Here is a 24,843-nt window from a genome sequence, read left to right as displayed (position 1 = left end):
GCCCATACCTGGAATGAGTGAGTAAGATGAACGAAATGCTGAATGTTTTTAGTTATTTGACACATACCCCTTCCTGCGCCAACATGACGAGAAATAAGTCAGAATACCTGGCGAGCCCTCTGGGGCATCAGCAAGAAGTAAAGACACAGCAGAACTACAGAAAAACATTGAGTTATAATGACAAGGCATAAAGACACTTCTGGACTTTATCGAGGCTATTCAGCCCCTCCAGACTCTTCCGTCATTCAATGAGATAATGGCTGATCACCATATACCAGCCTTTGCCTCCTATCCCTTAATACCCTTGATTAACACTTAGTTTCCTAATTTCACTTCTGAAAGGTCTGGCTCTAATGTTTTAGATTTTGACCCCTAATCCCAGACTTCCCAACCAGAGGAAATGATTTATCTTTATTAATCCGACCTGTTCTCCTGACTATCTCGAAAACCTTAATCAAGTCATCCCTCAACCTTCCACAATCCAGGGAGTACAATCCTAGTTTGGGGAACCACTCTTCGTAATTCAACCCTTTGGGTCCGGGTCTCATTCTGGTTAATCTACGCCGCACTCCCTCCAACGCCAAGATATCCTGCGTCAGGTGTGGTGCCCGGGAACGTCTCACAGAGAATCCAGGTCTGATCTAACCAGGACTTTGTATGGCTGAAGAGTGATTTTTTTTTTTTTTTTACACAATTTTATTGAGGTATTTTAGACATATCGAAAAAGTGACATTGTACAGTACAAAAAAAATGTCAAGACACAAATTACAAGGGCAGCACGGTGGCCTAGTGGTTAGCACAACCGCCTCACAGCGCTGAGGTCCCAGGTTCGATCCCAGCTCTGGGTCACTGTCCGTGTGGAGCTTGCACATTCTCCCCGTGTCTGCGTGGGTTTCGCCCCCACAACCCAAAAATGTGCAGAGTAGGTGGATTGGCCACGCTAAATTGCCCCTTAATTGGAAAAAATAATTGGCTAATCTAAATTTTAAAAAAAAGACACAAATTAAACATAGAGCAAACCACGGCTTTCTCTAGGCCAAGAAAGGTTACCATGTCCGATAGCCAAACCTCAGCCCTCGGGGGCTTTGAGTCCCTCCATGCTAACAGTATTCGTCACCGGGGGGGGGGGGGGGGGGGGGGGGGGGGGTGAGGGGGGAAGCAAAGTCCAGAACTTCGTCCTCTCTCTCTTCCTGGACTCCCGGGTCCTCCAAAACCTCAAAGATTGCCACCTCCGGACTCATTACCACCCCAGTTTTCAATACTCTGGACATGACATCTGTGAATCCCTGCCAATACCCCCTGAGTTTAGGGCACGACCAGAACATGTGTACACGGTTAGCCGGCCCTCCGGCGCATCTAGCACACTTGTCCTCCAGCCCGAAGAATCTGCTCATCCGGGCCACCGTCATGTGGGCCCGGTGCACGACCTTAAACTGGATCAGGCTTAGCCTGGCGCATGTTACAGTCGTGTTTACTCTGCTCAGGCCTTCTGCCCAAATACCGTCCTCCAGCTCCACCCCCCCCCCCCCCCCCCCCCCCCCCCCCCCCCCCCCCCCGAGCTCCTCCTCCCACTTAAGCTTCAGGTCCTCGGTCTGTGTATCCTCAGCTCTCATTAGTCTGAAACTCTACCCTCTCCCACCTCTCCCCTAGAAACTACCCTTTCCTGCCTCCCCTTCGGCGGGAGACGTGGGAAGGACGGCACCAGTCTGCGTACAAAATCCCTCACCTGCAAGTATCTAAAGTCATTCCCTCTCACCAGCCCAAACTTCTCCTCCAGCGCCCTCATGCTCGGAAAGCTCCCTTCCAGGAACAGATCCCCCATCCTCACAATCTCCCCCCTCCTCCACAGTCGATACCCCCCGTCCATGTTCCCTAGGGCAAATCGGTGGTTGCTGCAGATTGGGGTCCACACCGATGCTCTTACCTCCCCTACATGCCTCCTCCACTGGCCCCAGATCCGAAGAGCCGCCACCACTATCAGGCTGGTGGAGTACCGTGCCGGCGGAAGCGGCAGAGGCGCCGTGACCAGGGTTGCTAAGCTAGTGCCCCTGCATGAAGCAGCCTCCATCCGCTCCCAAACCAACCCCTCACCCACCATCCATTTCCTAATCATCGTTGTGTTGGCCGCCCAGTAATTGTTGCTGAAGTTCGGCAACGCCAGCCCCCCTTCTCCTCTGCTCCTTTCAAGCATCACCCTCTTCAGTCCGTCCACCAACCCCCTCCCCACTCTTGGGAAGGTCAGTCCGTCCAGGAATCGCCTCCCCCCCGGTCCCCCGGGTGGTTCCGAAGTGTACAGCTTCCTATAAAAGCCCCTAAAGACCTTGTTCAGCCCTGCTGGATCACCCACTAGATTACCTTCCCCATCCACTACCCTCCCTATTTCCCTAGCTGCTTCCCTCTTCCTCAGTTGCTGCGCAAGCATTCTGCTGGCCTTCTCCCCATGCTCATAAATCGCGCCTTTTACCGTTCTAAGCTGCCCTACAGCCTTGCCTGTAGTCAGCAACCCAAACCCGGCCTGCAGTCTCTGTCGCTTCCTGAGTAACTCTGGCCTCAGGGATTCCGCGTAACTCCTGTCCGTCCGTAGAATTTCCTTAATCAGTCGGTCCGTCTCTGCCCTATGTGTCCTGTCCCTGTACGCCCGGATTGAAATCAGCTCCCCTCTCACCACTGCCTTCAGGGCCTCCCAGAGCACCGCTGCCGAGACTTCTCCAGTATCGTTCACCTGCAGATAATTCTGCATGCATTTCCTCAGCCTCTCACACACACCTCCTCGTCCGCGAGTAGTCCAACTTCCAGCCTCCATGGTGGGCGCTGAAAGCTGTCCTTACAAAACTGCAGGTCTACCCTGTGCGGAGCATGGTCCGATATGGCAATTTCCGAATATTCTGCCCCTACCATTCCGGACAGCAGGTCCCTACTCACCACAAAGTAGTCCATTCGGGAATACATCTTGTGGATGTGGGAGTAATACGAGAACTCCCTCACCGTCGGCCGGCTAAATCTCCACGGATCTGCTCCCCCCATTTGCTCCATGAACCCTCTCAGTTCCTTTGCCATCGCTGGCAATCTGCTTGTTCTTGAGCATGACCGATCCAGGCTCGAGTCCAGGACTGGATTAAAGTCCCCGCCCATGATCAGCTTACGCGGGTCCAAGTCGGGGATCTTCCCTAGCATCCTCCTAATAAAATCCACATCGTCCCAATTAGGGGCATACACACTGACCAGGACTACTCTCACCCCTTCGAGCTTACCCCTCACCATAACGAACCTGCCACCCCCATCCACGACTGTGCCCTCCGCCTCAAATTGTACCCTTTTATTAATCAGGATCGCAACCCCCCTCGTCTTAGAATCAAGCCCCGAATGAAAGATCTGACTGACCCAGCCCTTCCTTAACCTAACCTGGTCTGCCACTTTCAGGTGCGTCTCCTGCAAAAGACTATGTCCGCCTTCAGGATCTGCAGATCCGCAAACACACGCGCCCTCTTCACTGGCCTGTTTAACCCTCCAGCAATCCAGGTGATCGGCCTGGTTGGGGGGCACTTCGCCCCCCCCCCCCCTTTGACGATCAGCCATCCCCTTTCCTTGGCCAGCCTCCCAGCCATGTGGCACGCTTCTTCTGGCCCGCCTCCTGGCCGGCTCCACCCATGATCTCCTCACTGTTACCATGCCCAGTTTCCATCCCCGTCAGCAGAAGAACTCCCCCCTCCCCCACCCCAGCAACTCCATCCTGGCACCTAGCCCCTGCTCTAATCTAACTATATGGACATCCCCCACCTCGGCTTCCGTTGACTAGCTGCACTCAGCTAGCCTGGGGCTCCCAGCCTCGGCACCAGCCCGTCTCCCACCCATTGTTCCCAGTCACCCCCCCCCCCCCCCCCCCCCCCAGCAACTCCATCCTGTCACCTAGCCCCTGCTCTAATCTAACTATATGGACATCCCCCACCTCGGCTCCTTCACCTGCCTGTAGCCTCCCCTCCTCCTGGCCACCTCCGCGCTTAAATCTTGGTCCACACGCAGGGTGGTATTGTCCCAAATACAGCTTTGTGTGCTCTTTGCCCATTGCAGCACCCGTACCTTGTCCAGGTACCTGTGAAAGCGTAACACCATCGCTCGTGGGGGACCCCCTTGTCGCGGCTGCCTCACCTGCACTCTGTGTGCCCTGTCCACCACTGACGGGCGGGGGAACACCTCGTTCCCCAGCAACTTCTGAAACATACCCTCCACAAACGCAGCAGCGTCTAGCCCCTCTGCCCCCTCCGGGAGGCCCATGATTCTCATGTTCTGGCGGCGAGATCTGTTGTCCAGGTCCTCCAGCCTTTCCAGAAGCACTTTTTGCTGGTCCCTCAGCCTCCGAATCTCCACATCCGCCACCGTCTGAAAGTCAGCCTGCTCCTCCACTGACTTCTCCAACTGCTGGAGCTTCTCAGCCTGTTCATCCAGCCTTTTTCCCCATCCGATCAATCGACTTCTGAAGCGGCTCCATGTTGTCACGCTTCAAAGCCAAACATCCCTCCTGCATAGCCTGCAGCAGCTGCTCCATTGTGGGCTGGGCTGTCGGCTCCTTGCTCTGAACACCGGCCATGCTGGTCTCTCTCACAGCCTCCACTGTGCCCTTACTCGACCACTTCTTCTGCTCTTTACGGTCCCTCCGGCTTCTTAGGTCCATACAATTCTGTATGGGTCCTGTGCCTGAGTACTATTGCTTTCCAGTTCCACGCTCAAAAGCGCAAAAAACGTCAGGGGAAAAGGTCCAAAAGTCCGACCGTAACGGGAGCCACCAAATGTACGACCTACTCCCTCATAGCCGCCACCGGAAGTCCGGCTGAAGGATGACTTTTAACGGTTAATGGGATACAAGACAGTCGGTGAAGTTGAAACCAAGACAGGGAGCTTTTCTCCGAGAGAGTTTATTGACTCGTTTAGCACAGTGGGCTAAACAGCTGGCTTGTAATGCAGAACAAGGCCAGCAGCACGGTTCAATTCCCGTCCCAGCCTCCCCGAACAGGCGCCGGAATGTGGCGACTAGGGGCTTTCCACAGTAACTTCATTTGAAGCCTACTCGTGACAATAAGCGATTATTATTATTAGTCTCGCTTCTCTCCCCTCACTCAACCCAGCTGCCCCCTATTTATAATCTTTTGGGCAAACGATTAAAGCAAGTTAACAAATTGACACTCCCTTGAAGGGCACTGTATCTAAAAACAAAGACTTCAACAGAAACTTAGCAAAATTAAAATATAATTCTGCGGGATAATGACACACTCCAGGCCCTGTAGTGGCTACTGGACATGGAGGGTATGTCGCACACTGTGTGTTCCCTCTCCAACAACACCCTTGGCCTGAATGTAGCTGCAGAGAAGGGGCACACAGTCGGGTCAAAAGACCACTTCGCCGCCTGGACCTGTTAAAGGCACCCCCTATCGTATTCTCTTTTCCAGCTAAAACAAATCATTGGGAAGTTAACTGGCAGTTAAGGCACTCCGACCCCAGCGGTTGCCACTGGCCATGGGAGGCCTCAAGCATACCAGAGGATACCGGGTGGGCCCTGCCCTCTCTAGGGCCACCTGGCTAAGGGGATCAGGGGTTATGGGGAGAAGGCAGGAGAATGGGGATGAGAAAATATCAGCCATGATTGAACGGCGAAGCAGACTCGATGGGCCGAGTGGCCCTATTCTGCTCCTTATGTCTTATGGCTGCGCCCTTAGGTACCGAACAGGGGTAGGCCGTTGAGTCAAATGACCCCTCACTTGCCTGCTGCCTGTACTTGGAGATGGCATCCCCTATTTATAGCTTCACCTTAACAATGCAATTGACATTAAGAAACGCCAACACGGGGCAGCACGTTGGCGCAGTGGGTTAGCATTGCTGCCTACGGCGCTGAGGACCCGGGTTCGAATCCCGGCCCTGGGTCACTGTCCGTGTGGAGTTTGCACATTCTCCCCGTGTCTGCGTGGGTTTCACCCCCACAACCCAAAGATGTGCAGGGTAGGTGGATTGGCCATGCTAAATTGCCCCTTAATTGGAAAAAATAATTGGGTACTCTAAATTTATTTTTAAAAAAAGAAACGCCAACACTTATCCCTTGTATGCCAGCTCTCTAGGAATAAAGGTCATCATTCCACCAGCCTTTCCGATTATCTTAATGATCCAAAAGCTGGGACTCCCAAGTGTCTTTGGACCTCCACTGACTGTTTCTAGCTTTTTAACAGAATATACTTTGATTGACCTGCATTGGACCCAAGCAATGAGCAGTGTTCAGGATGAAAGAGAAATCAAACAGTCAATGTTCGAGTCAGGTATGCTAACAACATAGAAACTCCAAGCGGATTAATTTTGCCTGTACCCTGTGTTGCTGACTTCCTCTGGTACAAGGTTCTGAAGGAACCCATCGAGTTAGAATCAGCAGAAACTTTACCTGTGGGCCTACCCTTAGCGATTGGGTCAACTGTGAGTTAATAGGCAGCACCGTCACCTAAGGGATATCCACAGAACCTCATAATGCAGAAGGAGACTATTTGGTCCATTGAGTCTGCACAAACCTTCCGAAAAAGCCCCTATCTAGGCCCACTCCCCCACCCTGCCTCCGTTAAACCCATCTAATCTGCATGACCTGAACACTAAGGGGCAATTTTATCGTGGCCAATCCACCTAGCCTGCACATCTTTGGACTGTGGGAGAAAACCGGAGCACCCCGGAGGAAACCCACGCAGACACGGAGAGAAAGTGCAGACTCCGCACAGACAGTAACGCAAGGCCGGAATTGAACCTGGGTCCCTGGTGCCGTGAGGCAGCAGTGCTAGCCACTGTGCCACCCAATGACCCAGCCCCCACTGCTCCCTGGGGAAGAGAATGGCAAAGAATCTCTAAGAAGTCATGGGGATGGTGTAGCGGTAACGTCACTGGACTAGGAATCCAGACACCCAGAGCTGATACTGTGGAGACGTGGGTTCAAAACCCCCACATTGACTAAATACGACTAATTTCATGTGGTATACACGGTAGCACATTGGTAGCTCTGTTGCTTCACAGCGCCAGGGTCCCAGGATCGATTCCCCTGGCTTGGGTCACTGTCTGTGCGGAGTCTCCACGTTCTTCCCGCGTCTGCGTGGGTTTCCTCCGGGTGCTCCGGTTTCCTCCCACAAGTCCCGAAAGACGTTCTTGTTAGGTGAATTGGACATTCTGAATTCTCCCTCTGTGTACCCGAACAGGTGCCGGAATGTGGCGACTAGGGGCTTATCACAGTAACTTCATTGCGGTGTTAATGTAAGCCGACTTGTGACACTAATAAAGATTATTATTAATCTGTGGAAGGCCATTTGGACTCGAAAGGTTAACCCTTTATTTATTGATTTTATTACTTTATCAGAGTTACAAAGCCAGAGCTCAGCGTGTGGCCAGGGGCAAACCCCTAATCCAGCTCCTTGCCTGCTCCAAAAACCAATTCAAATTGAATCCAATTTATGGTCCCCACAAGAGAGACATACCAGATCCAGGCATTACACCTGACCTCGCATTCATCTTAGGCAAAAGGCGGGCAGCACGGTGGCCCAGTGGGTTAGCCCTGCTGCCTCACGGTGCCGAGGTCCCAGGTTCGATCCCGGCTCTGGGTCACTGTCCGTGTGGATTTTGCACGTTCTCCCCGTGTCTGCGTGGGTTCCCCCCCCCACAACCCAAAGATGTGCAGGGTAGGTGAATTGGCCACGCTAAATTGCCCTTTAATTGGAAAAAATTAGTTGGGTACTCTAAATTTTTTTTTAAATCTTAGCCAAAAGGCCAAGAAGCGATCGAAAGGTTAACTCTGTTTCTCTCTCCACAGTTGCTGCCAGACCTGCCGGGTAGATTCAGCATTTTCCGCTTTTATTTTAGGTTACCAGCGACCTCAGTATTTCGCTTTCATCTTGTGAAACTATCATCGATTGTTGTAAAAATCCGCCTGGGTCATTAACGTGAAGGAAATCTGCCTGGTCCTTACCCTGGTCCGGCCTACACGTGACTCCAGACCCCACAGCAACGTGGTTGGCTCTTAACTGCCCCTCTGAAACGGTCCAGTGAGCCAATCAGTTCAAGGGGCAATTAAGGATGGGCAATAAATTTTTTTTTTTTATAAATTTAGATTAGCCAATTATTGTTTCCCAATTAAGGGGCAATTTAGTGTGGCCAATCCACCTACCCTGCACATTTTTGGGTTGTGGGGGCGAAACCCACGCAGACACGGGGAGAATGTGCAAACTCCACACGGACAGTGACCCAGAGCCGGGATCGAACCTGGGACCTCAGCGCCATGAGGCGGTTGTGCTAACCACTAGGCCACCGTGCTGCCCTGGATGGGCAATAAATGCTGGCCTTGCCTTGCCAGCGACGTCCATGAAAGATTATGGGCTGGATTTGTCCGCTCCGCCCGCCGTACGATCGCCACGGGCGGGACGCGGCCCACGTGAAGGTCCATTGACCTCAGGCGGGAGGTTCCGGACACTGGGCAGGCACGGCCGGAGAATCCCGCCCAATATTTTGTGAAATCTCACTCCACTGCATCACTGAGGGCACCGTTGGGAGGTATTGGGTTTTCCTGGGCGCAATATTAAACCAATGTCCCGTCTGCCCTCCCTGGTGGATGCGCCGGTAAAATGTGCCACAGCGCCCCTTTCGAGGCGTAGCAGGGAATGTTCTGCGGAGCGCTGGCCCAGGCTCAGTCCTTCAGCAAACATCACCGAGAACAAAGGGTCTGTGCTTTTGCCGAGAGAGCCAGGGATACTGGCTTGGCTACGCTGCAATTTCCCCATTCCGATCCCGATTCAGCTTGTGAACGATGGCGACCCACAATGGGGAGTCGGGAGTGACAAGGAGGAATGTTTGCCAAATGGATTGGTGAGCCAATGAAGGGAGAGACTGAAGGATTTGTGGCTTGGCTCTGGAATGTTATCCCATCACACCCTCCGAAAGGGAATTGGACAGCACAATTTGCCGGCATGTGTTGAGGCTGGGACAGTTGAAGCATGTCAGAACTGAGATTGGCTTTATTTGAAGATTGCTCGATTTTTGTAGGGCCTGGGTGTTAACGGTGATGGAACCAATTTGGGTAGATGGATCTTAAGACACAGGAATAGGTCTAACGGGAACGGGTCCTTGAGAGAACCTGCATAGACTCACTTAGCCAATTAGCCTCCATCTTCACTCTCCTATCCAATAATCCCTTTCGAAGCGGAGTCACTACTGCAGGCATTGTCAAACTCAGGGGCGCGACCCGCGGGTGGATCGCGGGCGGGTGTCGGGAGGGTCGTGGAGCCGTCCATCACGGCGCTCCCGATCGCGCAAATCCGCGCGCAACAGCTGCAGCAGCCAGCTTTTAATAATGCGGTGGTGATATGCATCACTGTAAATACACAAGGGGTTAATGTAAATACATGTAGACTAGCTAGACACTAGAGGGAGCACCAGAGACATGACACACAGACACTCAACCAATAGGTCAGTTAGATAGGACACGGCCAATGGGCATTCACGATACACACAGAGATGACACTACCACAGGGGGGCATGACACCACCCCATATATAAAGGACACAGTACACATGATCTTCTTCTTTCCAGTGGAGACACTCAGTGAGTAGAGACACAGGTTTGATTCAATATCACACCCACCACGTGGATTGTAGCAGACTGGTTCGTCAGTCTGAGTAGTTATAGAAGGAGAAACAGTAGAGGCGAACCTAAGTAAGAGAATTGTAAATAGTTCAATAACCGTGTTGAAGTTATCTCCACGTCTGAACCTTCCTGTGTCAGAGTGAACATCAAGGAAGCCGCTTATGCTACGCCAAGAGCAAAACAAGACAAATGCCAACTGCGAGCGGCCTTCAAAATGGCCAGCAACAGATAAAAAAGATTCGACCGCACTTCGCATGCGTGTCCGATCATCGGTGCGCGTGCACGCCGATGATTGGGTACGCCTGCGCAGTGCAGCTGCGTTTTTTTTATATGTTCGCAGCCTTTTTTTTCCAAGTTCGAGGGGGGGGGGGCAAAGGGATCATTGGGGCTAAAGGGGCCCAAAACCATTTCCACCATTTTTGTCAGCAACAAACAAGGTAAGAGAAAATGGTGGGTCGCGCAGGTTGGCCGGCGTGGGTCGCGAAGGTCGGCCGGCGTGGGTCGCGAAGGTCGGACGGTGTGGGTCGCGAAGGTCGGCCGGTGTGGGTCGCGAAGGTCGGACGGCGTGGGTCGCGAAGGTCGGACGGCGTGGGTCGCGAAGGTCGGACGGCGTGGGTCGCGAAGGTCGGACGGCGTGGGTCGCGAAGGTCGGCCGGCGTGGGTCGCGAAGGTCGGCCGGCGTGGGTCGCGAAGGTCGGCCGGAGTGGGTCGCGAAGGTCGGACGGTGTGGGTCGCGAAGGTCGGATGGCGTGGGTCGCGAAGGTCGGACGGCGTGGGTTGCGAAGGTCGGCCGCCGTGGGTCGCGAAAGTCGGCCGGCGTGGGTCGCGAAGGTCGGCCGGCATGGGTCGCGAAAGTCGGCCGGCGTGGGTCGCGAAAGTCGGCCGGCGTGGGTCGCGAAAGTCGGCCGCCGTTGACCGCGAAGGTCGGCCGGCGTGGGCCGCGAAGGTCGGCCGGCGTGGGTCGCGAAGGTCGGCCGGCGTGGGTCGCGAAGGTCGGCCGGCGTGGGTCGCGAAGGTCGGCCGGCGTGGGTCGCGAAGGTCGGCCGGCGTGGGTCGCGAAGGTCGGCCGGCGTGGGCAGTAAAGGTCGGCCGGGTTGGGTCACGAAGGTCGGCCGCTTGGTAAAAATGAATAAAACTTTGAAAAAACTACTGTAACAAGAACATAGGATGCCGGAAAATCTCAGCATCTTCCAGCATTTATCAGGAGAAGGACGGAGTTTATCTTTCCAGACATTGTCCCTCTTTAGGAACTGAATTGTCAATGCATCGTCTCTCTCCACACACACACACACACACACACACACACACACACACACTCCACCCCCCCCAACCCTCTTCACTGACACCGGGTCGAAATCCAGGAACATTCTCCCCAACAGCATCGTGGATGTGCCTGCAGCAACCCAATTCAATCCTTTGTTGGCCAGGTTTTTGAAATTGTCATTACGTTTCCCAGCTTGACTTCCACCCAGCCTCGCGAAACAAGGAAGGCTGCCATGGCCAACTTTACTCAACACACACAAGGAAGACAGAGCGTTTTTTAAAAATTTAAAGTACACAATTTTTTTTTCAATCAAGGGGCAATTTAGCGTGGCCGATCCACCTACCCTGCACATCTTTGGGTTGTGGGGGTGAGACCCACGCAGACATGGGAAGAATGTGCAAACTCCCCACGGACAGTGACCCAGAGCCGGGATCGAACCCGGGTCCTCAGCACCCTGAGAGAGCAGTGCTAACCATTGCGCCACCGTGCCAAGAAAGACAGAACAGGGAAACGACGGTGGTGCTAAATTGCCCCTTAATTGGAAAAAATGAATTGGTTACTCTAAGTTTAAAGAAAAAGAAAGACAGAACTGCTTGAGAAATAAGGAAACTGCTTATTTGATGGCTGTGATTATGCAAGCACCTACTCGCGCAGTCTTCCTGTGTTAACCAGGACGTGGCAATATGAGGTGACCAACAATAACTGTTTATCATTGCAGGCCTTAAGGAATGAGCTAGAATTTGCATAACAATTCTTGGCGTGTGTCAGTATTTACAGGGGCTCCCCAGAGAGTGTGTCAGTATTTACAGGGAGTCCCCGGGGAGTGTGTCAGTATTTACAGGGAGTCCCCGGGGGAGTGTGTCAGTATTTACAGAGGCTCCCCGGGGAGTGTGTCAGTATTTACAGGGGGTCCCCAGGGAGTGTGTCAGTATTTACAGGGGGACCCCGGGGAGTGTGTCAGTATTTACAGGGGGTCCCGGGGAGTGTGTCAGTATTTACAGGGGGTCCCCGGGGGAGTGTGTCAGTATTTACAGGGCGTCCCCGGGGAGTGTGTCAGTATTTACAGGGGGTCCCGGGGAGTGTGTCAGTATTTACAGGGGATCCCGGGGGAGTGTGTCAGTATTTACAGGGAGTCCCCAGGGAGTGTGTCAGTATTTACAGGGGGGCCCCGGGGAGTGTGTCAGTATTTACAGGGAGTCCCCAGGGAGTGTGTCAGTATTTACAGGGGGGCCCCGGGGAGTGTGTCAGTATTTACAGGGAGTCCCCAGGGAGTGTGTCAGTATTTACAGGGGGGCCCCGGGGAGTGTGTCAGTATTTACAGGGGGTCCCCAGGGGAGTGTTAGTATTTACAGGGGGCCCCGGGGAGTGTGTCAGAATTTACAGGGGGTCCCTGGGGAGTGTGTCAGTATTTACAGAGGGTCCCCGGGGAGTGTGTCAGTATTTACAGGGGGTCCCCGGGAGTGTGTCAGTTTTTACAGAGGGTCCCCGGGGAGTGTGTCAGTATTTACAGGGAGTCCCCGGGGGAGTGTGTCAGTATTTACAGGGGTTCCCCGGGGGTGTAGAACATAGAACAGTACAGCACAGAACAGGCCCTTCGGCCCTCAATGTTGTGCCGAGCCATGATCACCCTACTCAAACCCACATATCCACCCTATACCCGTAACCCAACAACCCCCCCCCCTTAACCTTACTTTTATTAGGACACTATGGGCAATTTAGCATGGCCAATCCACCTAACCCGCACATCTTTGGACTGTGGGAGGAAACCGGAGCACCCGGAGGAAACCCACGCACACACGGGGAGGACGTGCAGACTCCACACAGACAGTGACCCAGCCGGGAATCGAACCTGGGACCCTGGAGCTGTGAAGCATTTATGCTAACCACCATACTACCCTGCTGCCCTGTGTCAGTACTTACAGGGGCTCCCCAGGGAGTGACAGTATTTACAGGGGTTCCCCGGGGGAGTGGGTTAGTATTTACAGGGGATCCCCGGGGGAGTGTGTCAGTATTTACAGGGGGTCCCCGGGGAGTGTGTCAGTATTTACAGGGTGTCCCTGGGGAGTGTGTCAGTATTTACAGGGGGTCCCTGGGGAGTGTGCCAGTATTTACAGAGGGTCCCTGGGGAGTGTGTCAGTATTTACAGGGGGACCCCGGGGAGTGTGTCAGAATTTACAGGGGGTCCCTGGGGAGTGTGTCAGTATTTACAGAGGGTCCCCGGGGAGTGTGTCAGTATTTACAGGGGGTCCCTGGGGGAGTGTGTCAGTATTTACAGGGGGTCCCTGGGGGAGTGTGTCAGTATTTACAGGGGGTCCCTGGGGGAGTGTGTCAGTATTTACAGGGGGTCCCCGGGGAGTGTGTCAGTATTTACAGGGGGTCCCCGGGGAGTGTGTCAGTATTTACAGGGGGTCCCGGGGGGAGTGTGTCAGTATTTACAGGGGGTCCCCAGGGGAGTGTTAGTATTTACAGGGGCCCCCGGGGAGTGTGTCAGTATTTACAGGGGGTCCCCGGGGAGTGTGTCAGTATTTACAGGGGGTCCCGGGGAGCGTTTCAGTATTTACAGGGGGTCCCCGGGGGAGTGTGTCAGTATTTACAGGGGGTCCCCGGGGAGTGTGTCAGTATTGACAGGGGGTCCCGGGGAGTGTGTCAGTATTTACAGGGGGTCCCCGGGGAGTGTGTCAGTATTTACAGGGGGTCCCCGGGGAGTGTGTCAGTATTTACGGGGGTCCCGGGGGAGTGTGTCAGTATTTACAGGGGGTCCCCGGGGAGTGTGTCAGTATTTACAGGGGGTCCCGGGGAGTGTGTCAGTATTTACAGGGGGTCCCCGGGGAGTGTGTCAGTATTTACAGGGGGTCCCCGGGGGAGTGTGTCAGTATTTACAGGGGGTCCCCGGGGAGTGTGTCAGTATTTACAGGGGTCCCCACGGAGAGTGTCAGTATTTACAGGGGGTCCCCGGGGAGTGTGTCAGTATTTACAGGGGGTCCCCGGGGAGTGTGTCAGTATTTACAGGGGGTCCCCGGGGATTGTGTCAGTATTTACAGGGGGTCCCCGGGGAGTGTGTCAGTATTTACAGGGTGTCCCGGGGAGTGTGTCAGTATTTACAGGGGGTCCCCAGGGAGTGTGTCAGTATTTACAGGGGGTCCCCGGGGATTGTGTCAGTATTTACAGGGGGTCCCCAGGGAAATGTGTAGTATTTACACAGAGGGGGGAGGTTACCTCCCCAGGACTGTCAGAAGGTTCCTCAGGGATTGGTCAGCATTAACAGGGGTGGGGGTGAGGTGGGGAAGAGGTGGCCAGAGATTGAATCAGAATACTCAGCAATAAGAGGGGAGGGGGGGGGGGGGGGGGGTGATACCTTTCAGTGGGATCCACAGAAATATATCAATACAATATTCACAAGATGCAACTCACCTGTAATCCATCCATCCGCACTGACAGAGGAGTTAGCCGAAGTACCTGCAAAGGGATTGAAAACAGTCCCCCAAACCCATCTTACCGACAGAGATCAGCAAAGAGCTGAAATTGCAACTTCCTCCTTTTCTTCTCGCTCAGGCTGAATCCCACTCTCTTCGCCTTGACCCATGTCTGCATGATTCAAGCTTCAGGTAGCAAAGTTCGTCTTCTCTTCCCTTGTGTGTGTGTGGGGAGGGTGGGAGTGAGATTATCTTTTTTTTTACGTACAGCAGATTTTGCTGTACCTTTGATTGATTTGGAAGGTGGGAGGAGGGATTGAGGGAGGGACGGTCTCTCAGTCATTGCAGCGCATGTTAATTACTGATCAATATCACCTCTCCCATTCTTAACCCAAAGGGGCCAAAGTCTGCCCCTTTCCCAGTCGGCCAGTATCTCCACTCCTCCGCAAGGACAGATCCCGGGAACACACTGCTTCCCGATTCATTCTCCAGCTTCCAGTCACCCAGCTCCGCCCACTTTGGTGTATCTCATCAAATTGTTACAGTTCCCCAATGTTGCAACATTGGAAGCCACAAGCCTTCTTGGGTGGGGTGGGGGTGGGGCGTGGCCACAAACCCTCCCCTCCTCCCCGTGGATTGGAAAGACTTGCATTTTCGTAGCGCCTTTCATTCAGAACCACTTGGCCCTGCCACCGACTGCTTGCAGCCGCACGAGGCACACGGCAGCCAATTTGCGCGCAGTAAGCTCCGACAAACAGCAATGTGATAATGACCAGATTTCACCGGGTGATTCATAGGGGGGGGGGGGGATCATTATCGGTTAAGGCACTGGGAGGGGGGGGATCATTATCAGTTAAGGCACTGGGAGGGGGGGGATCATTATCAGTTAAGGCACTGGGAGGGGGGGGGATCATTATCAGTTAAGGCACTGGGAGGGGTGGGGAGGGACGCCCCTCCGAGACACCGGCCGCAGGATCTTTTACATCCGCGCAAGGGAGCACCTGGAGCCTTGAGACCGCGTATGGAAGGAGTCACCCACAGTGCCGCAGCACTCCCCCGGTACCACGCTGCAAGTGTCAATCTAGGTTTCTGCGCTCAAATCCCTGGAGTGCGACTTGAACCCGCAGCCCCCTGCAACGGTGGCAAGGGTGCTGCCCACTGCGCCGTGGCTGCTACATTTGGTTGTTGGTATTTGGCACTGGGCGGCAGTCAATCAAAATGGAGGTGGGAGGAACTAATAGGAACAGGAGGGTGATTGAAGAAGTGGAATATTTGCAGTGACTCAACCTGAAATATCCTCCCAGTCTGACTGCCTGATTGGGTAATAGGCTGCCTTGCTGTCCAATAACATGCACATGACTAATCCAGGAAGTGGAATCATACCCAGTGTTCTGAAATTGTTTTTGACTGATTAAAACTACAATGCAAAAGCAACGCCGCCGCCTGCCCCATCCGGGCTTGTTTCCCCGTTTCTTCACTGGCGCCGGGTCAATAACCTAGAGCTCGGGGCAGCACGGTGGCGCAGTGGGTTAGCCCTGTTGCCTCATGGCGCCGAGGTCCCAGGTTCGAATCCCGGCTCTGGGTCACTGTCTGTGTGGAGTTTGCACATTCTCCCCGTGTTTGCGTGGGTTTCGCCCCCACAACCCAAAGATGTGCAGAGTAGGTGGATTGGCCACGCTAAATTGCCCCTTAATTGGAAAAATGAATTGGGTACTCTAAATTTAAAAAAAGAGTTTCATACACTGGATAGCAATCTACTTTGAACAGGATTGAGGGCGTTAAGGATGTGGCCCATTCTGCCCAGACTGTGCAGTCTGAGGATCCCAATTATTTAAAGGGTTTGGGATTTTCTGCGTTAAGTCAATCTGAAACTTTCGACCAAACGTTAGGAAAACAGCAGCGATGATCTACGGGGTCAATCCCAACAAAACCAAAAGGGCGGTCGACGGATTTGACTGTTGAACGATTCTTTGAGATCGCTGAATAAACTGAAACTAAAAGCATCGAAGTTGTTGTTTCTCCGTCAGTCAAGACCTTTTTGTGTGGGCGGCACGGCGGCGCAGCGGTTAGCACTGCTGCCTCACGGCACTGAGGACCTGGGTTTGATCCCAATTCTTTTTTTCCAATTAAGGGGCAATTTAGCGTGGCCAATCCACCTACCCTGCACATCTTTGGGTTGTGGGGGTGAAACCCACGCAGACACGGGGAGAATGTGCAAACTCCACACGGACAGTGACCCAGAGCCGGGATCGAACCTGGGACCTCGGCGCCGTGAGGCAGCAGTGCTAACCATTGCGCCACCCGTGCTCTCTTCATTCTGATGGTCTATGATCACACCTGATTTTGATCGCTTCACCATTCTTGGTGCTTTGAGCTGTCTGGGTTCGAAGATCTGGGGCAGGAATCTCCCCTACCGGGTGGAGTGGCGTGAACCACTCCGGCGTGAGCCGCCCCAAAGGTGCGGAAGTCTCTGCACCTTTAGGGGCCAAGCCCTAACCTTGAGGGGCTAGACCGGCGCTGGAGTGGTTGTCGCCCTGCCGGCCGGCGGCAACGGCCTTTGGCGCCAAGCCAGCCGGGGCCGAAGGGACTTCGCCGGCTGGCGGAAGTCCGCTCATGCGCCGTAGCGTCAGCAGCTGCTGACGTCATACCCGCGCATGCACAGGGGAGGGGGTCACTTCCGCCTCTGCCATCGTGAAGACTATGGCGAAGGCGGAAGGAAAAGAGTGCCCCCACGGCACAGGCCCGCCCGCCGATCGGTGAGCCCCGATCGCGGGCCAGGCCACTGTGGGGGCACCCCCCGGGACCAGATCGCCCCGCGCCCCCCCCCAGGACCCCAGAGCCCGTCCACGCCGCCTGGTCCCGCCGGTAAGGTAGGTGGTTTGTTTCACGCCAGCGGGTCCGTCATGACAGCAGCGGGACTTCGGCCCATCGCGAGTTGGAGAATCCCTGGGTGGGGAGGGGGGGGGGGGGGTCCCGCCCCCGCCGAATCTCTGGTGCTGGAGATTTCGGGACACGGCGGGGGCAGGATTAATGCCGGCCCCCGCCGATTCTCCGACCTGGCGGGGGGGTCGGTGAATCCCGCCCCTGGAATTTCCTCCCTAAAATCGGTTTCGTCACCCCTCTCTCCACCCTCAGGACACTCCCCAAAATCTACGTCTTCAACCCAGCTTCCGGACACCTGACCCAATATTCCCTTGTGTGTTTCAATGTCAAAGCTTTCTTCAAAACTTTTTGTGAAGCACCTTGGGGCGTAATATTATTAAAAGCCCATTATATAACTACCTTTCAACAACACTACAACAGGGACTATCCTTTAGTACTTCAATGTGAAATTCTTAGGAATGCCCTGCAGCGGGCAGCACGGTGGCACAGTGGGTTAGCCCTGTTGCCTCACAGCGTCGAGGTCCCAGGTTCGATTCTGGGTCACTGTCCGTGTGGAGTTTGCACATTCTCCCCGTGTTTGCGTGGGTTTCGCCCCCACAACCCAAAGATGTGCTGGATAGATTGGCCAGGCTAAATTGCCCATTAATTGGAAAAAATTAATTGAGTACTCATAAATTTTTTTAAAAAAGGAATGTCCTGAAGCTTCGAAAGGCGCTACAGAAATGCAAATCTCCTTTTTGTAACTCAGCGGACCATCTGTACGCCTTGGTCTTGAGAGGAGGTTAATTCATCTGCAACCAGTTATTTGCTGCTTATTAGAAATTTATTCCATACTGGCTTTATTTAAGAATAAATGTAACATCTGGAAATTATCAAGGGCCAGTGGTGTGGAAAACAATGATGGGGGTCACTGAGCACAACCAGCTCAGTTTCCTTCATAACCCACCAGTAATATTTGTTTATCTGTAACCGTAGGAACTGCCAGTTTTAGTTTCCAAAATAGGTTAAGGAGAACTCAACTACTACGCACTTCTGAAGATACCGGGATACTGACCTGCATCATTGAGTTCACAAACAGCCAAAGGTCTATGATGGTCCCACATATTGTTGATTTGAACAAATACCTTTGGTAGTTATGTTGGTGTCAACATGGTCCCAGAGTGAGGAGACAGTGGGGTTCGTGGTACTGTCACTGGATTAATCATTCAGAGTCCCAGGCTAATGCGCAGGGAACGCGGGTTCAAATCCCGGTAACTGGTGGAATTAAAATTCAATCAACTCATCAAATCTGAAATTAAAAATGAAGTCTCAGTAATGAAACTATTGTTGATCGTTGTTAAAAACCCATCTGGTTCATTCGGGGCTGGTTTAGCTCAGTGGGCTAGACAGCTGGTTTGTGATGCAGAACAAGGCCAGCAGCGCGGGTTCAATTCCCGGACCAGCCTCCCCGAACAGGCGCCGGAATGTGCCGACTAGGGGCTTTTCACAGTAACTTCATACTTGTGACAATGTAAGTTTTTTTTAAATTTAGTGCCTATTTAGGGAAGGAAATCTGCCATCTTTACTGGGTCTGACCTACACGTGACTCCAGACCCACAGCAATGTGGTTGACTCTTTTCTTTACGTACAAATTATTTTTGGGGGGGGGTGGCCGCAATTTAGCCTGGCCAATCCACCCACCCTGCACATCTTTTTGGGGTTGTGGGGGCGAAACCCACGCAGACACGGGAGAATGTGAAACTCCACACGGACAGTCACCCAGAGCCGGGATCGAACCTGGGACCTCGGCGCCGTGAGGCAGCAGTGATAACCGCTGCACCACTGTGCTGCCCTATGCTCCAGATTTTAGTCGCTCCATCCTGGGCGGCCGTCCCATCAGCTGCCTGGACCCCTAAGCTCAGGAAGACCCCTCCCAAAACCTCTCCGCCTCTCCCGCTGGCTTCAAGATGCTTCTTAAAATCTATCCCATTGGCCAAGTACCTTGCTGTGCGGCTGTTTGTCAAATTTTGTTTGAACACGTCACCGTGAAGCCACTTGCGAGGCACTACCACTTTAAAGGTGCTACACAAATGCAAGTTGCCATTGGCTTTGTAGGAATGAAACATTAGCCTCTGACGCCTTCAGGATGGGCCCGAGTGGAAGCATTTGGCTGGATTCTGTCCACAGGGGCAAGATTTTAAATGGTTCTCCTGATAAAACATTGCAGCAGATGCCAGGATAAACGCGCCCGAATCCAGTTTGATTCTGGCTGGAGACTAAACTGGGCCACCTGTTGCACATTATGAAGTTCGATGAGCAGCCTGGGTCCATTTACTATTCCAAACAATTATTAAATGAAAACAGCGCCCAGATTCAGTGCTTGATTCTGTCACATCCAGGGGCGAGGGGCGGGGGGCGGGGGGGGGGGGGGGGGGGGGGGGGGGGGGAGGGGGGGGGGGGAGGGGGGGGGGGGGGACTGGCGAAGCTTTTGTTAAAAATGTCATTCTGTCACAGAATGTGAGCCTCATTAGCAAGGCCAACATCTTTTTTAGCCCATCTCTAATTGCCCTCTGAACGGAGGGGCTTGCTGGGTCGTTTCAGAGGCCTGTTTAGAGCCAACCACATTACTGTGATGGGAGAATGTGCAAACTCCACACAGACAGTGACCGCGGAGACAGGATCGAACCCAGGGCAGCAGTGCTAACCACAATGCCACCGTGCCGCCCCAATGTGGTGGACTCTTAACAGGCTGATGGGTTCTTCGAGCAGGCGGTGGTAGTTTCACCACCACCTTAATGAGGCTGATTTACAATTCCAAATTTTATTGATTGGACTAAATTAACCAGAGGATTAGCTGGGGGCCTCTGGATTACTGGACCAGCCATCACTCTTCCCCCACCCCGCCAATAAATGAGTGACCTCCACGTTTCAATGAATATTTTGCATGAATAATAATAATAATCCGGGCGGCAAGTGGCGCAGTGGTTAGCACTGGGACTGCGGCGCTGAGGACACGGGTTCGAATCCCGGCTCTGGGTCACTGTCCGTGTGGAGTTTGAATATTCTCCCCGTGTCTGCGTGGGATCCCCCCCCTCCCCCCGTCCCATCCCCCTCCCCACCACACACAACCCAAAGATGTGCAGGTTAGGTGGATTGGCCACGCTAAATTGCAGAAAAAATAATGGGTACTCTAATTTTTAAAAAAATAATAATAATCTTTATTAGTGTCACAAGTAGGCTTACATTTGTTGTGTTATGTACTCTGGGATAACACAGGCTGCAACTCGATGCAGCTTTGACCAAAAGATACTCCAGATTTTGAAGTAAGTTCAATGTGATTTATTGAACCATTAGCACAGTTCTCTATGAGTTCGACTCTCCTGCTAATCTTGCTATAGTAACTCAGTCTAACTAACCAGTCTGCTCTAAGCCACGTGGTGGGTGTGATGCTTCTGATCTGCCCCTGTCCTACTCTCCAAGTGTCGCCGATGGAAAGAGACAGAGCATGTGTGCCCTGTCCTTATATATGGGTTGTGTACTGCCCCCTTGTGTTAGTGTCACCTCTGGGTGTTTTGACTGCCCATTGGCCGTGTCCTATTCTATGTATTCATTAGCTGTACGTCTGCATGTCATGATGTCTCGGGTGCTCCCTCTAGTGGTTACTTAGTCGTAGTGTATTTACATTAACCCCTTGTGTATTTACAGTGATGCATATCACCACAACATTAACACTGCAATGAAGTTATTGTGAAAATCCCCTAGTCGCCACACTCTGCGCCTGTTCGGGAGAATTCAGAATGTCCAATTCACCTAACAGCACGTCCTTCAGCTCGATGTGTGCTTGGTGGCCCCTGCCTCTTCCCACAGAAGGGCTGGGGCTGGGCTGTGCTCCGGGTGTTAATCGTCCACAGAGGGAACTCCAGCCAGTGCTGCCTTTGAGGTTGGAGCAACGCGGCGGCCTTTTGTTCCTGTCGGGCGGCGTCACTGCCGTTCATGAACAAAAACCAGGCGGCCAGTTTGCGCGAGGTCCCACATCAAACAGCCGGCTACCCGCCAGACCCTACGTGGGATGGTTTCAGGTGCTGAATATCGGTGTTACGTCTCTCAGTCGTGACAGCTGGAGGCACGTATTGACAATTTTGTGTGTGTGTGTGTGTCGGTACGTGTGTGTGAGTTTGTATGTTTGAGCAGCTGCCCCTTCCCAGGTTAGTCATTGTGGGCGCTGTACCTGAATGTATTCCTAGCTGGTACTCGGAGCTGTCATTGAACCCCCCCCCCCCCCCCCCCCCCCCCCCCAGCACTCCCTCCTGTTAGCCTCCTCTGGTGTGGCTGCAGCAATGCCAGTATTTTATGTCAACTCTCAATCACCTGCTTTTTATTTAATGATTGCGTTTGAATTGTTCCTCTCGTGTGGTTGGGGGGCGGGGGGGGGGGGGGGGGGGGGGGGGGGCGGGAGGGTCCCCGAATGGTCTGGGGGACACCCCCTCCCCACTCCTGCAGATTGCGCCTGCTGCTGAAGTGGGCGGTAAGGGACTGGACGCCAACCAGTGGTCTTGGGACGGGGGAAAGAAATATTCGGTAAAGCTCTCGGCGAGAGTTTGATTTTGCTGTAATGTGCCATGTTTTATTCCAATGATCCCGTGGCTGTGGAAATAAAGTGTTTCGGCGAAGTGGGGCCTGCGTGAAATGGCAGCAGGCGAAAACCGACTCCGCCAGCTCAAAAAAAACAAAAAAAAAAAAACAGCACGTCCTTCGTGGCTTGTGGGAAGAAACCGGAGCACCCGGAGGAAACCCACACAGACAAGAGGGGAACGCGCAGACTCTGTACAGACAGTGACCCAAGCCGGGAATCGAACCTGGGACCCTGGCGCTGTGAAACAACAGTGCTAACCACTGTGCTACCGTGCTATTATGCAGTGCCTCCCACGAGCCCAGGGTTTCCCAAAGACTGTTACATTCAGCAGCAAGCAGGCAGCAGAACGAGCTCTCGCTATGTTTCTTTAACCAGGGGGAGCATTGAGATCGTGGCACTCGCTACCACAGGGAGTGGTTGAGGCAGAATCGTTATATTACTGGGCTAGTAATTCAGAGGCCTGGGGCAATGCTCTAGGCACGGGAGTTCCAATATCACCCTGGCAGCTGGGGAAACTTATAGTCTAATTTTTTTTTACATAGAACATAGAACGATACAGCGCAGTACAGGCCCTTCGGCCCTCGATGTTGCACCGACATGGAAAAAAACTAAAGGCCATCTAACCTACACTATGCCCTTATCATCCATATGCTTATCCAATAAACTTTTAAATGCCCTCAATGTTGGCGAGTTCACTACTGTTGCAGGTAGGGCATTCCACGGCCTCACCACTTTTTGCGTAAAAAACCCACCTCTGACCTCTGTCCTATATCTATTACCCCCTCAATTTAAGGCTATGTCCCCTCGTGCTAGCCACCTCCATCCGCGGGAGAAGGCTCTCGCTGTCTACCCTATCTAACCCTCTGATCATTTTGTATGCCTCTATTAGGTCACCTCTTAACTTCTTCTCTCTAACGAAAACAACCTCAAGTTCATCAGCCTTTCCTCATAAGATTTTCCCTCCATACCAGGCAACGTCCTGGTAAATCTCCTCTGCACCCGTTCCAAAGCTTCCACGTCCTTCCTATAATGAGGCGACCAGAACTGTACGCAATACTCCAAATGCGGCCGTACTAGAGTTTTGTACAACTGCAACAGGACCTCATGGCTCCGGAACTCAATCCCTCTACCAATAAAGACCATCACACCATAGGCCTTCTTCACAACCCTATCAACCTGGGTGGCAACTTTCAGGGATCTATGTACATGGACACCGAGATCCCTCTGCTCATCCACACTACCAAGAATTTTACCATTAGCCAAATATTCCTCATTCCTGTTATTCTTTCCAAAGTGAATCACCTCACACTTCTCCACATTAAACTCCATTTGCCACCTCTCAGCCCAGCTCTGCAGCTTATCTATGTCCCTCTGTAACCTGCAACATCCTTCCGCACTGTCTACAACTCCACCGACTTTAGTGTCGTCTGCAAATTTACTCACCCATCCTTCTGCGCCCTCCTCTAGGTCATTTATAAAAATGACAAACAGCAAAGGCCCCAGAACAGATCCTTGTGGTACGCCACTCGTAACTGAACTCCATTCTGAACATTTCCCATCAACCACCACTCTCTATCTTCTTTCAACTAGCCAATTTCTGATCCACATCTCTAAATCACCCTCAATCCCCAGCCTCCGTATTTTCTGCAATAGCCGACCGTGGGGAACCTTATCAAACGCTTTACTGAAATCCATATACACCACATCAACTGCTCTACCCTCGTCCACCTGTTCAGTCACCTTCTCAAAGAACTCGATAAGGTTTGTGAGGCATGACCTACCCTTCACAAAACCATGCTGACTATCCCTAATCATATTATTCCTATCTAGATGATTATAAATCGTATCTTTTATAATCCTCTCCAAGACTTTACCCACCACAGACGTTAGGTTCACCGGCCTATAGTTACCGGGGTTGTCTCTACTCCCCTTCTTGAACAAAGGGACCACATTTGCTATCCTCCAGTCCTCTGGCACTATTCCTGTAGCCAATGATGACCTAAAAATCAAAGCCAAAGGCTCAGCAATCTCTTCCCTGGCTTCCCAGAGAATCCTAGGATAAATCACATCAGGCCCCGGGGACTTATCTATTTTCACCTTGTCCAGAATTGCCAACACTTCTTCCCTACGCACCTCAATGCCATCTATTCTAATAGCCTGGATCTCAGCATTCTCCTCCACAATATTATCTTTTTCCTGAGTGAATACTGACGAAAAGTATTCATTTAGTATCTCGCTTATCTCCTCAGCCTCCACACACAACTTCCCACCACTGTCCTTGACTGGCCCTACTCTTACCCTAGTCATTCTTTTATTCCTGACATACCTATAGAAAGCTTTTGGGTTTTCCTTGATCCTACCTGCCAAAGACTTCTCATGTCCCCTCCTTGCTCGTCTTAGCTCTCTCTTTAGATCCTTCCTCGCTTCTCTGTAACTATCAAGCGCCCCAACTGAAACTTCACGCCTCATCTTCACATAGGCCTCCTTTTTCCTCTTAACAAGAGATTCCACTTCTTTGGTAAACCACGGTTCCCTCGCTGTACCCTTTCCCCCCTGTCTGACTGGTACGTACTGATCAAGAACACGCAATAGCTGTTCCTTGAACAAGCTCCACATATCCAGTGTGCCCAACCCTTGCAGCCTACTTCTCCAACCTACACATCCTAAGTCATGTCTAATGGCACCATAATTGCCCTTCCCCCAGCTATAACTCTTGCCCTGCGGGGTATACTTATCCCTTTCCATCACTAATGTAAAGGTCGGGCAGCACGGTGGCCTAGTGGTTAGCACAACCGCCTCACGGCGCTGAGGTCCCAGGTTCGATCCCGGCTCTGGGTCACTGTCCGTGTGGAGTTTGCACATTCTCCCCGTGTCTGCGTGGGTTTCGCCCCCACAACCCAAAAATGTGCAGAGTAGGTGGATTGGCGACGCTAAATTGCCCCTTAATTGGAAAAAATAATTGGGTAATCTAAATTTAAAAAAAAAACTAATGTAAAGGTCACCGAATTGTGGTCACTGTCTCCAAA

At 52.7% G+C, this 24,843-nt stretch overlaps 1 protein-coding gene across 2 annotated transcripts in view; it reads right to left on the bottom strand.

The window, feature by feature from the left end:
* LOC119957964 (inositol-tetrakisphosphate 1-kinase-like) overlaps positions 1-14,837 on the bottom strand; it is a 55,381-nt gene extending 40,544 nt beyond the window's left edge. For both annotated transcript variants that reach the window (XM_038786199.1, XM_038786200.1), the window contains exon 1: positions 14,406-14,837. In XM_038786199.1, the coding sequence (XP_038642127.1) occupies positions 14,406-14,500 (95 nt within the window). In that variant the 5' untranslated portion in view covers positions 14,501-14,837. The remainder of the gene's footprint in view (positions 1-14,405) is intronic.
* Between the last annotated feature and the right edge of the window lie 10,006 nt (positions 14,838-24,843).

The sequence above is a fragment of the Scyliorhinus canicula genome, chromosome 27 (assembly GCF_902713615.1).
Source record: "Scyliorhinus canicula chromosome 27, sScyCan1.1, whole genome shotgun sequence".
In the NCBI taxonomy this organism is placed as follows: Eukaryota; Metazoa; Chordata; class Chondrichthyes; order Carcharhiniformes; family Scyliorhinidae; genus Scyliorhinus; species Scyliorhinus canicula.
Note: the sequence above shows the minus strand (reverse complement) of the source record. Positions and strands in the feature narration are given on the sequence as shown.